Source organism: Phasianus colchicus, chromosome 4 (assembly GCF_987193195.1).
Source record: "Phasianus colchicus chromosome 4, bPhaCol1.hap1.1, whole genome shotgun sequence".
NCBI classification, from domain to species: Eukaryota; Metazoa; Chordata; class Aves; order Galliformes; family Phasianidae; genus Phasianus; species Phasianus colchicus.
In genome coordinates this window covers 28,823,951-28,838,230 of record NC_143439.1, presented here as the reverse complement: position 1 = coordinate 28,838,230, position 14,280 = coordinate 28,823,951, and the positions used below count along the sequence as shown (strand labels likewise).

Sequence of the window (14,280 nt, the reverse complement as noted above, 5' to 3'; positions counted from 1 at the left end):
CATCAGTTGCGTGATGGGTAGGGGGAACCTTTCCTTTAAACATCCAGTTCAACACTGGTAGTCGAGGTGCTAGAAGGAGCTGTGTTTCAGTACCGACCACTTCAGAAGCAGCCCGAACCCCCTCGTACGCAGCTAAGATCTCCTTTTCAGTTGGAGTGTAGCCCTCTTCCGACCCCTTGTAGGCCCGACTCCAGAATCCCAGGGGTCGGCCTCGGGTCTCTCCTGAGGCTCTCTGCCACAAACTCCAAGTGGGACCTTTCTCTCCAGCAGCAGTGTAGAGGATGTTCTTTATATCCTGCCCTGTCCGTACTGGCCCTAAGGCCACGGCACGGGCTATCTCCTGTTTAATCTGTTCAAAAGCCTGCTGCTGCTCAGGGCCCCATGTAAACTCATTCTTCATTCGCGTCACATGATAAAGGGGGCTTACAATGAAGCTATAGTTTGGAACATGCATTCTCCAAAAGCCCACTACACCCAAAAAAGATTGTGTCTCTTTCTTACTAGTGGGTGGAGACATAGCGGTGATTTTGTTGATCACATCTGTCGGGATGTGACGACGGCCATCTTGCCACTTTATACCTAGGAACTGAATCTCCTGAGCAGGTCCTTTCACTTTGCTCCGCTTAACAGCAAAACCAGCACGCAGAAGAATCTGGATTATTCGCTCTCCTTTTGTGAAGACTTCTTCTGCTGTATCACCCCACACAACGATATCATCAATGTACTGCAAGTGCTCAGGGGCACTGCCCTGTTCTAATGCAGTTTGGATCAACCCGTGGCAAATGGTTGGGCTGTGTTTCCACCCCTGGGGCAAACGGTTCCAAGTATACTGAACACCCCTCCAGGTGAAAGCGAACTGTGGCCTACATTCTTTGGCCAAAGGAATGGAGAAAAAGGCATTAGCAATGTCAATGGTGGCATACCATTTGGCTGCTTTTGATTCCAGTTCATACTGGAGTTCTAACATGTCCGGCACAGCAGCACTCAGTGGGGGTGTGACCTCATTCAGGCCACGATAGTCCACCGTCAGCCTCCATTCTCCGCTGGCTTTACGCACTGGCCATATGGGGCTGTTAAAAGGCGAGTGAGTTTTGCTGATCACTCCCTGACTCTCTAGTTGACGAATCAACTTATGAATGGGGAGCAAGGAATCCCTGTTGGTGCGGTACTGCCGTCTGTGCACCGTTTTTGTAGCAATTGGTACCTGTTGCTCTTTTACTTGTAGCAACCCCACAACAGACGGATCTTCTGACAGGCCAGGCAAAACAGACAGCTGCTTAATGTTGTTTGTGTCTATAGCAGCTATTCCAAAGGCCCATCGATACCCCTTAGGATCCTTGAAATGCCCCCTTCTGAGGTAATCAATACCAAGTATACATGGAGCCCCTGGACCAGTCACAATAGGGTGCTTTTGCCAGTTCCTACCAGTGAGGCTTATCTCGGCCTCCAACACAGTCAATTCTTGAGAGCCCCCAGTCACTCCAGAAATATGGATTGATTCTGTCCCTTCATAAGTCGAGGGCATCAGAGTGCACTGTGCACCAGTATCCACCAATGCCTTATATTTCAGTGGTTCTGATGTGCCAGGCCATCGGATCCACACAGTCCAATAAACTCTATTATCCCTTTCCCCCCCCTGACTGAGGGCAGGGCCCCTCTATTCATTACCTGTGGTAACCGGAGCAACTGCACTGGCGGTTGATCTGCTTTGTAATTCTCTCACCCGTGCTCGTAGTACATGAGTAGCTTGGTCGTGCCACTTCCTCATGTCTTCTCCATGGTCACGTAAGTAACGCCACAAGGCAAGTCGCGATGTAGGATTCCTTCCTGGAGCTGGAGAGCGTTTGCCTCTAACAGCTGAGATCTTTGATTTTGCACCTGAGAAGGAGGGTTCATCGTCTTTAGTTAGTTCAATCCGTATTAGTTTCATCAGCTCCTTCAGTAGACTCTTTTGACTATTCTGATCTTCATCAAGCGTTTCTGATACTTCTACAGGTTTGTCACGATTCATCAGTGAAGACACTTGCTCTCGCATTTCATTCAGTTGCTCCGTCATTTGTGAGATGGCGGCGATGGCGGCGCGAGTTGGGGGTAGCTGTTGTTCATAGCTTTGGAGCATAAGAATCAATTCATAAACTAAGGGGCTTCTCTGTTGGTCCTGGTATCTGTCCGATGCTGCCAATAGTGCAGAGGCGTATCTGGCTGGTGCTGTTGATGTGAGTTGCTGCCACATTTCACGCGTTGTTCTCACTCTCTCAGGGTCATGGCCTTGTGGGTCGTTAAAAACACAGTTCGGGTCATACAACATTTCCACCACGGCTATTTCCCTCAAATACTGGATACCCTGTTCAACTGTATCCCATCTTTTCGTCACAGGCTTCAAGCCACTTTTGAAGGGGTACCTCTCCTTCACGGCTGTTAATACTCGTTCCCAGAGGGAGGCAGCCCCATCCAGACATCGACTAATTCCTCTGTCAATAGCTGGATCTCTGGCAATGGCTCCTAATTGGCGAGCTTCGTTACCATCTAGAGGCAAGCTACTGGCCCCGTCGTCCCAACAGCGAACTAACCAGGAAACGATAGCTTCATTTGGGCGCCGTATAAATTCCTTTCTTGAGCCTTGGATTTCAGTCATCTTCAGAGGCCGACGAGTAGTAATAGAAACTTCCTCTTCATCACTCTCTTCTGCATGTCTCTTAGTTTTTCCTTTTGCCTTTCTTGATGTTGGTGGTTTCGAGGAGGGCCCCTCACCTGGATCTTCCTCCACCTCCTCCTCCTCCTCTTCTTCTTTTTTCCGTTCTAGACGCGAGGACACTCGTTTCCATTTCTTGCCCTCCACAGGGGCAACTGATATTGTTACTGGTGTCTCCTGTAATTGATCAGATTTGACTTTCCCTTTGGCTTGAACCTCAGCTCGGAAACTCTCTCTCTCCAAAACAGTATTATATATGGCACGGTAAGCACAAGCCAAACCCCAAATAAGTTGTACCTCCTTAGATTTACCTGAGCCGCACTGCCCCTGTTCCAAATACTGGCTAAGTTTCTGGGGATCCCACAGGTGCTCAAGAGTGAAATCCCATGACATTGCGGGTCCCCATGCTTCTAAGATTTTTCCTAAACCTCTCCATATTCCCTGCCAGTCAGCATTCTCTGGTTCTGGAGGAGACTCCTTCTGCTTACTATTCCTGTATTGGAATACATTCAGGGAGAGTAATATTACGACCACAAGCATGAGAGTTAACTCAGCATTGGAAAAGCGTCTGATAAACCAAAAGGAAAACCTGGAAACTGGTTTGAACATCGTGTGGTTTGTAAAATTAGCTATTCCATCTGGGATGTAGTTGCTTGTGAAATTAGTCATTCCATCCGGGATGCAAGTGTCAAAATTCGTATTAAACATTGCATATAGGTACCAAGATAGGTACCATACAGGCGTCTCCGTCAGTGCCCATATGTAGTTATATACGTACACCATTCCACAACAAGTAAAGATGACATTGATGATTCGCCAGTAGGTCGCGAGAAACACCATAGCTTTTAATCCCTTACTCAGCGTTTCCACGAAAAAGAGTGGGTTCATCGCTGGTTTCTGCTCAAAAAGGGTTAATGAATTGAAACTAACAAGAGGGGGGGGGGGGAAAGGAAAAAAAAGGCACTACCCAGACTAAGCAGTGCTCAAAGTTTACAAATATCCCAGAATACTGGCAGTACGCCTGGTCTTTCAAGGTCAAGTTTCCCAGCACAAAACCTGAACTACTGATAATGCTCCCTAACGAAGCTCTCTAAGAGCAGAGAGCGAGATTCGTTCTAAGAGCCAAAAAGCAAAAACCAAAAACAAAAGGCAGCTATGCCCGCATTCTCCACCAAAATCTGTCACGGAATTAACTGGATCAGTTTATGCCCGTGACAGGGGGCAGTAGGCCCCTGCCCTCCCCACCCCCCACCTGGGCCCACAAAATGGGAAGGAAGGGGGAAAAGGAAAGAAACAGCGGCAACAATCTATGGAGGTAAACTTATTTTACTAACTATGATATCAGAATACAAAATAATACAATATAATACAATCTAATTGAAATTGAGACTAATGAATGAAATAAGATATGAGAGAGAGTTCCCGAGACCGAGTCAAACCTGAAAAAGCTTGGAACGGCTAGGAAAGCACCCTCCAGCACCCACTGCCAGGCAGTAAGAGACCGCCCCCCCCGGAAGGGTCAGATCCTGTGACTTCCGCAATGTATAGGGATAGGTACGTAGAGTTAGAACATTAACACTTCCAGTACACGATGTTTTGATGTTGAATACTGAAAGTCAAATAAGCAAAAACCAAAACCATGACATTAACATAAGTCTCTGTAAATGCAGATGAAATTGAGATTCCTAAGTTTTAAGCCTCAACTAGAAGCTTATGTATTACCATAGATGAGTTGAGAGCAAAAAAAGTGCATGAAGCAGGGAATATTTCTTCTGTTTCAAAGTTTTTGTGTAGGAAAAGTAGTTTAGAAAAAATCTGTTTTGAAATGCTGTCTTTTCTGACGGTTGAATGGTGCTGACAAAGAACAGAATTTCTTTGTTTTATAGAAACCCCTGAATAATTATTTGTTTAATTGTTTTGCTCATTCTTTTTTCTTAGAATCTGGTTATCTGCAGCAATATTAACAGCAGATTCAGTTCTCTCTAAAGTATGCTAAGATGATTAAAGCTGAAACACAATATGCGAATAGTTCTGAGTATAATCTTAATACTACATAACAATTTACATGGTGCTCTATGTTTCCAAGTTCTTAGGAAGATCTCTACAGATATTTTGCCTTAAACTGTAAAACAAATATTTTCCTGCTAGTAATTATGTCATTTCTGTGTCATAACATGGGTCCCAGAAGTTGCATTTGCCTCTCTGAAATTATTCAAGTTAGAAAACTGATAATAAACCTATAATGCATGGTGAATTTCAGTACTGTGCAATTAACATTACAGTTTAAACCTTAATTAGATTTTGCCTTTGAAGGCAGTGGATTTCCACGCAATTTAACGGTTTGTTTGTTCGGGGGCTCTTTGGTTCCATTGGGCTGTTTTCACTATGGGTCTTCTGGAAGTAACTTTCCATACCAAGACAGCAAGAAGAGGCTGGAACAAGATATTACTAATGTTTGATATGAGAAGAGATAGGCGGGGAGAATCTTAAGAAGGATGTATGGAGTACCTGAGTGCACATAGTACCGCTGCACTACAGGATTGTTGAAATGGTAATACATCCTTTTGACTGTAGTGGAAATAGATCAGAAGGCATTAGTATTTGTAGTTTCTAAAACTCTTATCAATGAAGTAAACTTCAGTTCTTCCTTAAGCAAGTTTCAGTTCAGTTCTGGTTATAAGTGCATGTATTAAATTAGAAATGCATTAATGGCATCATCCTGATGAAATCTACATGTTTGTAAGGGGCAGTAACGCACAGACCCTGGCAGGTGGCTGGCCAGTTGTTCTTAATTATGAACTCCTAGTAAGAGCTGAGATACTCAAGTAAGCTTCCTCACTCTTGTGATCAACACTATATGTTTCTTGTTTAAAATGGGAAGTTTTGCTCTTTCTATCTGGGGTGTGCTAGATGTCATGTGCTGTTTTCCGTGAATTTCCTGATTTAAAATAACCACATTCTTTTAAGTAGTAAGCATAGTTATTTAAAAGAGAAAGCACTACAGATAAGCATCTAGTGTATAAATTCCACTTCCTAGGATTTTTCGCACTGGGATAAGTGTAGCTGGAAACCTATTAATTAGACCAGTGATGTTGCACCAACTTAGACTTGGGGAATTTATCCACTTTTGAGAACTCGATGAAATTGCATAGCAATATACTTCTTTTGTTCATTCAGATTTCTGGAATAGGTTCTGGTCACCTTCATAATTATCACATTATAACATTATTCCATGTTACTTCCTACAAAAATTACCATATAAGAGTGTGAAAATATCTGCAAGATTTGTGTAGTCGTTACAATGACGTATTTATTATACTGAACCTTAGTTCAGTGAGGAATGTGAAGAATGCTTTCTGCATGCACCATATGGAAAGGTTACTTGTAGAAACCATGTTACAGATAGATGTCAAATTCAGAAGCAAAGCAGAGACCTCTTACAGATAGGAATAGAGAAATTCAGAGGCCAATAGTGGAAATCCCATTATCCCAGTCAACCTGTAACATCCCAAAGGAGAATCATAACTGTGGTGTAAAATACTCATACCTTACCCCTCAACCTGTTAACATGATCATTGGGCTTGTGCTAAGACAGAGGAAGACTGTGATTATTTCTTTCTTAAGAGAACATGAATTGTTAAATGGGGAAGCACAAATGAGTAAATGAGATGAGGACTATGTTCTTCTTCAGCATTTCCCTAGAAAGTTTTGATTCCAGGTATTTTTATTTGTGATAGAAAAACTTCATAGACTTTAAAATTTCTATTAGCTAGAAGGTGTATACAGTTCAAATTGTAGACCCGTTCCCCAATCTCAAGGAGCATGATATTTGATGGGTTTGCCAAGGCACGTGGAAAAAGTCATTGAGTTGTCAATCATTAGCACTGGAAACAGATAATGTTTTTACTGCCTGGAAGTGCAAAGAGACAACTGAATAGATGTTCTCAAATAAGCTTGTAAATTGGGAAGAAAAAAAAAATAGAGAAAACCAGGAATTGCAACTATTTATTGAAAGTGGCAAATCTAATCCTGCTGGTTATATTAAACAGAAGCTGGCCACAAATTCATAGGAGATATGCTTTTTTCCTATGTGGAAAGTGCATTTAGACTGTTGTGTCTGGGCAAAATCATACAACAATCTTCAGGAGATGGAAGCGGGGAGATAATGATACTTCAGACTGGAAATGTTATCTATGACAAGCTGCTTGACGTCTCTGCACTGCCAAAAGAGTGTGATGGTGATGAAGATGTGCTTTACAAAAACATGATACTACTGTCATGGTTTTATGTTTTTTGGTTTTCAGTATTCCATCAAAACATCATGTATTGGAATTAAAGTGTTAATGCTCCAATTCCAGGTACCTATCCTTACGCATTACGGAAGTCATGGGCTCTGACCCTTCTGGGTGGGGCGGTCTCTTACTGCCTGGCAGTGGGTGCTGGAGGTGCTTTCCTAGCTGTTCCAAGCTTTTCAGGTTTGACTCGGTCTCAGGAACTCTCTCTCTCCTATATTATTTGATTTATTAGTCTCAATTTCAATTAGATTGTATTATATTGTGTTATCTTGCATTCCAATATCATAGTTAGTATTTTCCTCCATAGATTGTTGCCGCTGTTTTTTTTCCTCCCTTCCTTCCTTTCCATTTTGTGGGGCCGGGGGGGGGGGGGGGGGTGGGCAGGGGCCCACTGCCCCCTGTCATGGGCATAGATTGATCTAGTTAACTCCGTGACAACTACTTATTCTACTGGTATCACAATAATAGGGAGTTTGCAAATGGCAATGCTGAAAGTGTTGTGAAAGTACAGTTTGCTTTGTTTTAATATGTTCTTTTCCCTTACAAAATTTTGTCTATCCATGACTTGTCTAAAGCATTTTACTGCTTTCTCTGTAGCATTTTTGTGTCCAGAGATCTGGAACTGGCCACATCAGGGATTTGGATCATGAGATATTACTGTCTGCAGCTGTGTGTAAGAACTGATTTACAAAACCTGTAAAATATGTTGCTTGGTGCTTCCAACTTCAGACTAAATTTCACTATCCAGAAATGTCCTGGTCAGGTACAAAGTTGAGCTGTTGGCAGTGTTAAATATTCACACCACAGAGCATTGATATAAAATGCTTTTCTCTAGCTGCCCGCTTGGCATAGATTTGAATTACTCTGCAAATTTGGTGTCTAAATCACTGACTTGCACTGGGTGGGGAAACGACCCTTATTCATCACTGTAATGATGCCAGGGATGTTCTCCGTTCCTGTCCTCATTCCTTCTGTTATTGTTTAATATTTCATGTATTTATAGGTGCAAAACCAACTTCTCACTTTTATGATCTTATAATCAGATTTCCAGCATCTGGTTCCTGCATTTTCACCTAAAGATTTGTTGGTTAGGAATGGGGCTCCAACGTACAAAACCCCCAGGCAAGCATCACATAAAGCCTTCACCCTGAAGAACACAGGATGGATCAAAAACAGAAAGGCAGAAAGAGCTAGGGGGAGGTAAATGCACTGAAGTCACACATTTTTCAATGCATTTATGTTCTCTTTTTTTTCCCCCTGAATGTTTACCAAAGCAGCACCTCCTCAGCTGCTGTTTAGTCTTATACACCTTGGTAAAATTTGCCAGTATTTGTTGTACTAAAGTGAGCATATCAGTTTGGAGCAGTGTTTTATGTATATGTGTATGTTTGTAGCTGCACTTTTTAAAAATCGGTTTAAATATTATCACCCAGGGAAGCCACAGTTTAGTGGGAATCATGCTTCTAGAAGCAATGCAACTATGTTGAGAGAAGATGTCTTATTTCTTTTGCATTCATTTTGAAAAGTTGCAAGAAAAAGGGTTGTGTGTGTTGTCCTTTTTTATCTGCTGCTGCTCCTGTTGCTTTGCTTCTTCACATTGAGGTAGAAATACAGGTTGCTGTTTGAACTGTCCAGGAAATATGTGCCCAACTGCACAAGCTCTCCATGCTTGGGGTCTATCCAAGCTTCTCTGTCAAAAAGAAGTTAATGCTGAATTGAATACTTTCTTTGAAATGGGAGAAAACATGCTCTGCTTTGGGCTGTAGCTCGGGAATGGTCATTGAAGCATAGAAGCCTTAAAATATTGTCTTTAATTCTCTTCCTTTCCAGCAGATGTCAGGAAGAAATCCTGTGATTTTGGTTTACAGTCCTGATGACTTAAATATCAAGTTCTAGACTCAAGACCTAGTGAGAGACATTGTGCTAGATATACTTAGCAATGGCATTGGAGACTGTTGTTGAAAGGATGAGTTGAGACTGTGTGGCTTTCGTCTAGACTAAAAACTTTCGATTTTTATGAAATAATCCTTTAAAAAAGAGTCCTAATTTTATAAAGTAATTTACCAGAAAGACATCAGGAAAAAAAAAAATACTGCAGAGGAAGGAATTCAAATAGGAGAACACAGCAGAGACCATAGGACTTTAGCATGTTCCATTCTCCCAACACACAAGGAAAACATTTTTGGTGGGGATTGTTTGTACCAATGTAAATACATCAAAAGACCACTGAATTTCAAACTGCAAGGCTTTCAGGAAAACAAAGATGAAGAATCTAAGTTTTCTGAAATTAAAACATTAAAGCAACTAGATCTTTTACTGAGTATAATCCAGAACACCTCTGACTCTGTAGGATTCATTCCAATGTTTTAAATGAACTTGGAGTTGTAATCTTCAATGCTGTGGCATTGTGTCAGGCTTCAGAGTGTGATACCATGAACTTAGCTGTCATGCTTTGTAGGTTTCCCCAGCAGAAAAACTGCTTGTGCTGAATCATGTTGGAACTTTGTAAAATGTAAAGCAGAAGCAGAATGCAGAGAAAACAATAATTGGGGGAAAACGGAAAAGGAGATGAAAAGCAACAAAGTAATAAACTGGAAGAAATCCTTACCACATAATAACTAGATCTTATCAGCTGGGGAAGGGGATTTCTCTTCTTTTTCATCAGCAGGATTTTGATCCAAAGCCACCACGTTAACAGATGAAGAGTAGCAATGTTCTCTGGAGACTCTGCTGCTGTTTTGCAGTGCTGCTTAGAAATAAATGAACAAGCATTCAGGTAGTTCTGTGACTGAATACAAAGATGGTACGATTAAAAATAAGTTTAAAGGCACTGATCTGATCTTTCAGCAAGTCTTCAAGCAGTCTCTCTGCCACATCAAGTTAGTATTTCCTATGTGCTGTGGCAGAGTGGACAGCTTGGTGGCACTACCTGGAACCAGGTAGTTCTGCTGATCAGTATGAATGACCTATGGTGGATAATGTGTAGCTTGGAGGAAAAAAAACAGATCCAAAGGAGAGCAAACTTTAACATTTATTAAATTATTCAGCTCAATATGTTTCTACCAAAAAAGAAAGCCAAACACAAACAAAAAACAAAAACCACAAAAGCCAGTAAAGTGCATGTGCACTGTAGAAAAGCAAACTTGCTTTCTTGAAATAAAGTAAAATTAAATGATACTGTGAATCACTTGTACTTTGGTGAATATGTAAAGACTTTTGATTTAGACTGTTGCTCTTACTGGAACACTTAGTCTTGTGTAAGAGTCTCATTGGTTGCTCACTACAAGTCTCTAAAATGTCCCAGTCAATTTGTGAACATAATCTGCTATTGGAATAATGCAATTTTTTTAATATTTTCCAAATATTAAAAAAAAAAAATCATTTTGGTTTTTTTTCTTGGGATTATTGCTTTGGTGTTGCTGTGACTAACAGCACATGGTCTTCCTTATGTAATCAGACAGATGTTTCTTTTTCATCTGGACACTCATCCTTTTATTAATTTATTTTTCCCTTGCTCAAATGCATCGCAGTCTTGTTTCACTGTTGCAGTCAGTCACATGTCCTCATCCTCATAAAACTCCACTGCTTATACTAATCATTTTATTCCAGGAATTATTCCCTTCTCTTTTTCCCTATTAAGATTAGTGTATTGTTAAGAGTGTACCTTTATGCCTCGTGTTGATTAAAACAAAAAACAAAAAACAAAAAAAAAAAACAAAAAAAAAAACCCACACAACCACTTGTTGCAAGCATGAAACAATTTATCTCAAGCCCATTTTTTCTTTTACGATCTGGTTGATTTAAGTATCTCATCAAAAAAAAAAACAGACTTCCTTTGATTATGACTTAGTGTGTATAGTTATTCTTCAGTCTGTTAGATCTTTTTTCCTACTCAGTATACTGATGACTACCTGCATTTGAGAGTATGCCTAGAATATACTTTCAGTGGGCACCAAAGTTCAGCTTCTTGTTTCTCTTTGGGAGAAACAAGCAACAAGTGTTTGTTATCAAAGTCTGTGGAAAACAGAAATAAGTATCATGAGTAACTTTTTGCCAATCAAAGGAAAAGATGACCTACAGCCACAAACATAAGTTCCCAAGGCCTGATCATTGTCTTCTGATGTTTTTTTTCCCCTGCATCCTTTCCAGTTCCATTCATTAATACAGGGATTGAGATTTTGTGAAGAACTCAGTTCTCGCTGGGATACCTGAAAGTGCAGTCAGATCTGCAGCGTAACCAAAATTAAGCAGCTTCCATTTAAAGTAACAGTGATGGGAGTGTTTATCCTGTGGTTGGAGTGTAGCCTGCGTGTGCTCACTCTCTGATCCCAAGAGCCCTGGTGTTAAGGTTAAAGCCTATTCCTGGCAACAGGGAAGCTTGATTTTAATTCACATTGCATTGTAGATGTCCTAATCTTCAGTAGGTTCTAATTCAGTTCTGAGACATTCAAAGTTTTGCAGTGTGTACTGAATTTAATAACAGTGAAACAAGAGACGAACAATCCAGTTCTGTACTGAGGATAGACTGAAATGGTCATGTTTTTGGGCAGATAGGTGGAAGATGAGAAGAGATGAAGCTATGTATTTCTCAGTCTGCCAACGTTGTCAAAAATTTATGTTCTAGTTTCTTCTTCGTATACTGGAAATGTTTTTAGAACTTTTCATATGGGAACTTTTATAAGAAATATTGCAGCAATATACCTCGATGTTCTGTCTCTTCTTGTCTAATGCAACTCACTCAACCTGCATGCTTTCCTGGATTCCCATCTCAGGTGCTAACAGGGGTCCCCTCTGGATGGGGAATGCAGCGTAGGCAGCCTAGCAGTGGGATGGCCAGGAACTGAGTACTGAATTGATTAATTTGCTTTCTTGTTACTGTCCTCTTGATCATGCTTGATTTACTGAATGAATAGATATGATTTCATTTCTCTTTTAGTGACTCATCACACTTGTTGGGTCTCATTTTTATGTGCTTTCATATTTAGATCATATTAATTACTTAGCACAATAACAGAGGCAGTGAAAATGCACAGAAGAACCAAAGTGTTCAACTTTACAGGTACTGTTAAATACATATATATTTTTGTAAAGGTACTTGTCTATCTTAAAGCGTAAGTTTAGTATAGACATAGCGTTTACTCTTGGAGTAATATCTAATAACTGATTGGATTCCTGCTATTCCTGCTTTGTTCTGCATGGAGCCTGAGGGCACACTTTTGAGTTTCAAGTCATGCCTCAAAGACTATAAACTCTTGTCTTACTATAACCATCTCTCGCACAGGCTGGTGACATTCCCTTTGGTGACTCTAGCTCTGAAATGATCCCTCTTCATTTCAGAGTTATTTTTAGATCTAGAGTGTAAGAAGCTGATGGAGCTCTAACCTGCTTTCTCCCATATGCCACTTATTCCATAACATGTTCTGTCCTGCTTTGCCCTGTTACTGTCTGTAACTTTGTGTCCCCGGATTACCTGCTAGGGATTCAACATTAGGCAGCGCTGAAGAAGTTTGCTGGCATAGTTGATATTTGTTGTGTAACAAATTCCCCAGATGTACCTTACTTGGTCCTCGGCAAATTTTTGGACTGTCTTGAGAAGCTCCCAGGTGTTTTAAGGGGACCTTTACTGAGAATGAAGGGATTTAGGTAACATGGGACTGTTCTGTGGAGCCCTTCCAACAGATTGTGTTTCCTTCATTATTATATGTGTAAACTTAGCCTGAAATAACTTTCATTTGCTTACAGGCTGTCAGGTCTTGCAGTAGACTTCAGTGCTCTAGTATGGTAACTTTCATAATTATCACTTTTATATTCTGTAATAGTTATTTGTAAGGATAACAACTTCTAGGTCCCACTTTGCATTTTATTCTGGGATGTGCTGGCTTGAATTTGCTGTGTGCACAGGAGCTAAGTTTGCTCAGTAGATGTGGAAGAAGGAGGAAATAATCCTTGTACAAAAAGACATCATTAGATTGAAGTTGGTATTCGCAACTGGATGTCCTCTGAAGTTGTCTGGAAGATCGTCATAAAGAAAAGTTTAAGTCTGGATTTAAGCTTAGTTGTACTCTGAGACAGACAGTGATACTGTTATTTTTTTTAATTTCTGTTCACTCATGCTATCCTAGAGCTTTAGCCTTATGCTTATACTTCTAGTTTAGGGCCTGAGTAACTTGGAAATAACTTCAATCTCTTTCATAAGCCTCCTGAAGGTACAGAAGCAGATTCAGGTTCTCCCAGTTATTCCTTCCCCCTTCCCCCCAGTCACTGTATAGAAGATGATTTAGGTGCATTTGTGTGAAAAACTTTTTTTAAAAACAAACCAGAAAAGTAAAACTGTCAAAAAGATAGTGGCTAGTTTCTTCTCTACTGGCATAACCATGTAGAAGTTTTTTTTCCCTGTACCTTACCTGGGCCTCTGCAAAGAGAAGCATTATATTTAGCCTAGACAAATTCATAGGTGTAGTTCACAGTATAGTCTTGGGAAACGATTGTGTCAGCAGTTTGGAGGCGATATGCTATTCTGTAGCTGGGAGCAGAAAGCAGCTTGGAATGAGTGGAAGGGAATTGTTTCAGCTGGTTTCACTGCTGCAGTTCCTGAACTGTTCCACTGCCTTGAGGGTCTCTGTCTCTCAGCAGCTACTTAAACCTTTCCTTGTATCACTGGGAATCTTGACATTAGGATGCAGTGATTTTTAGAGGAGCTGTGCTTCTTCAGGCATAGAAATCCCCATAACTTGTAAATCATTGGGAGAAGGGATGACAATTTATATTCACATTTAAAAGAAGAAGCATGTTTCTGATTATTTTATGGAAAATTGCAGCTACTACTATGAATAGGAAAAGAGGGGAAAGAAAGCTTTATTTTGAAAACGGATGCTGTGATCATTCTACAACTGAAGTCCATTCAGGATTTGAAGTTTCATTAGCATTTAAATCTGCTACTAACAGAGGTCTTCTGAATGCTCATTTTTTCTTGTGCTTTATTTCTATTTCCAATACAGGCTTTAACTTCATTACACTGACAGTGGTTAACTGAGGTTTTAGGTTTTTCAGTAAACTACAGAGTTTCACTGCCAGTTTGCTATGACTGCTCAACTACAATTGGTACAAGGAAAGATCTATTATTAAATTAAAAACTATCATCTGAACAGTCGTAAAAGATGACATGTTACAGGTAACAGGGGATGGAATACAATGACAAATAGAACAGGTGTAAAAGATAAAAGAATGTTTTATCAAATGGTGCAAACATCCCTCAGTAGAAAGTCCTTCAAAACAGGCATTGATTACTGTAAG

General features: G+C 40.5%; 2 protein-coding genes across 25 annotated transcripts in view; one reads left to right on the top strand and one right to left on the bottom strand.

Moving 5' to 3' along the window:
* The window catches only part of LOC116231129 (uncharacterized), a 329,878-nt gene that overhangs the window by 105,913 nt on the left and 209,685 nt on the right, over window positions 1-14,280 (top strand). The gene's annotated exons all lie outside the window — the stretch shown is intronic.
* LOC149918147 (uncharacterized) lies at window positions 1,657-4,184 on the bottom strand. Its single transcript, XM_090139031.1, has one exon. The coding sequence runs from the start codon at window positions 3,578-3,580 to the stop codon at window positions 1,658-1,660; it is 1,923 nt and encodes a 640-aa protein (XP_089995157.1). The 5' UTR covers window positions 3,581-4,184; the 3' UTR covers window position 1,657.

Bases quoted from the DNA above. Each gene is read 5' to 3' on its own strand.
- LOC149918147 (XM_090139031.1), bottom strand. From the start codon at position 3,580: ATGAACCCACTCTTTTTCGTGGAAACGCTGAGTAAGGGATTAAAAGCT.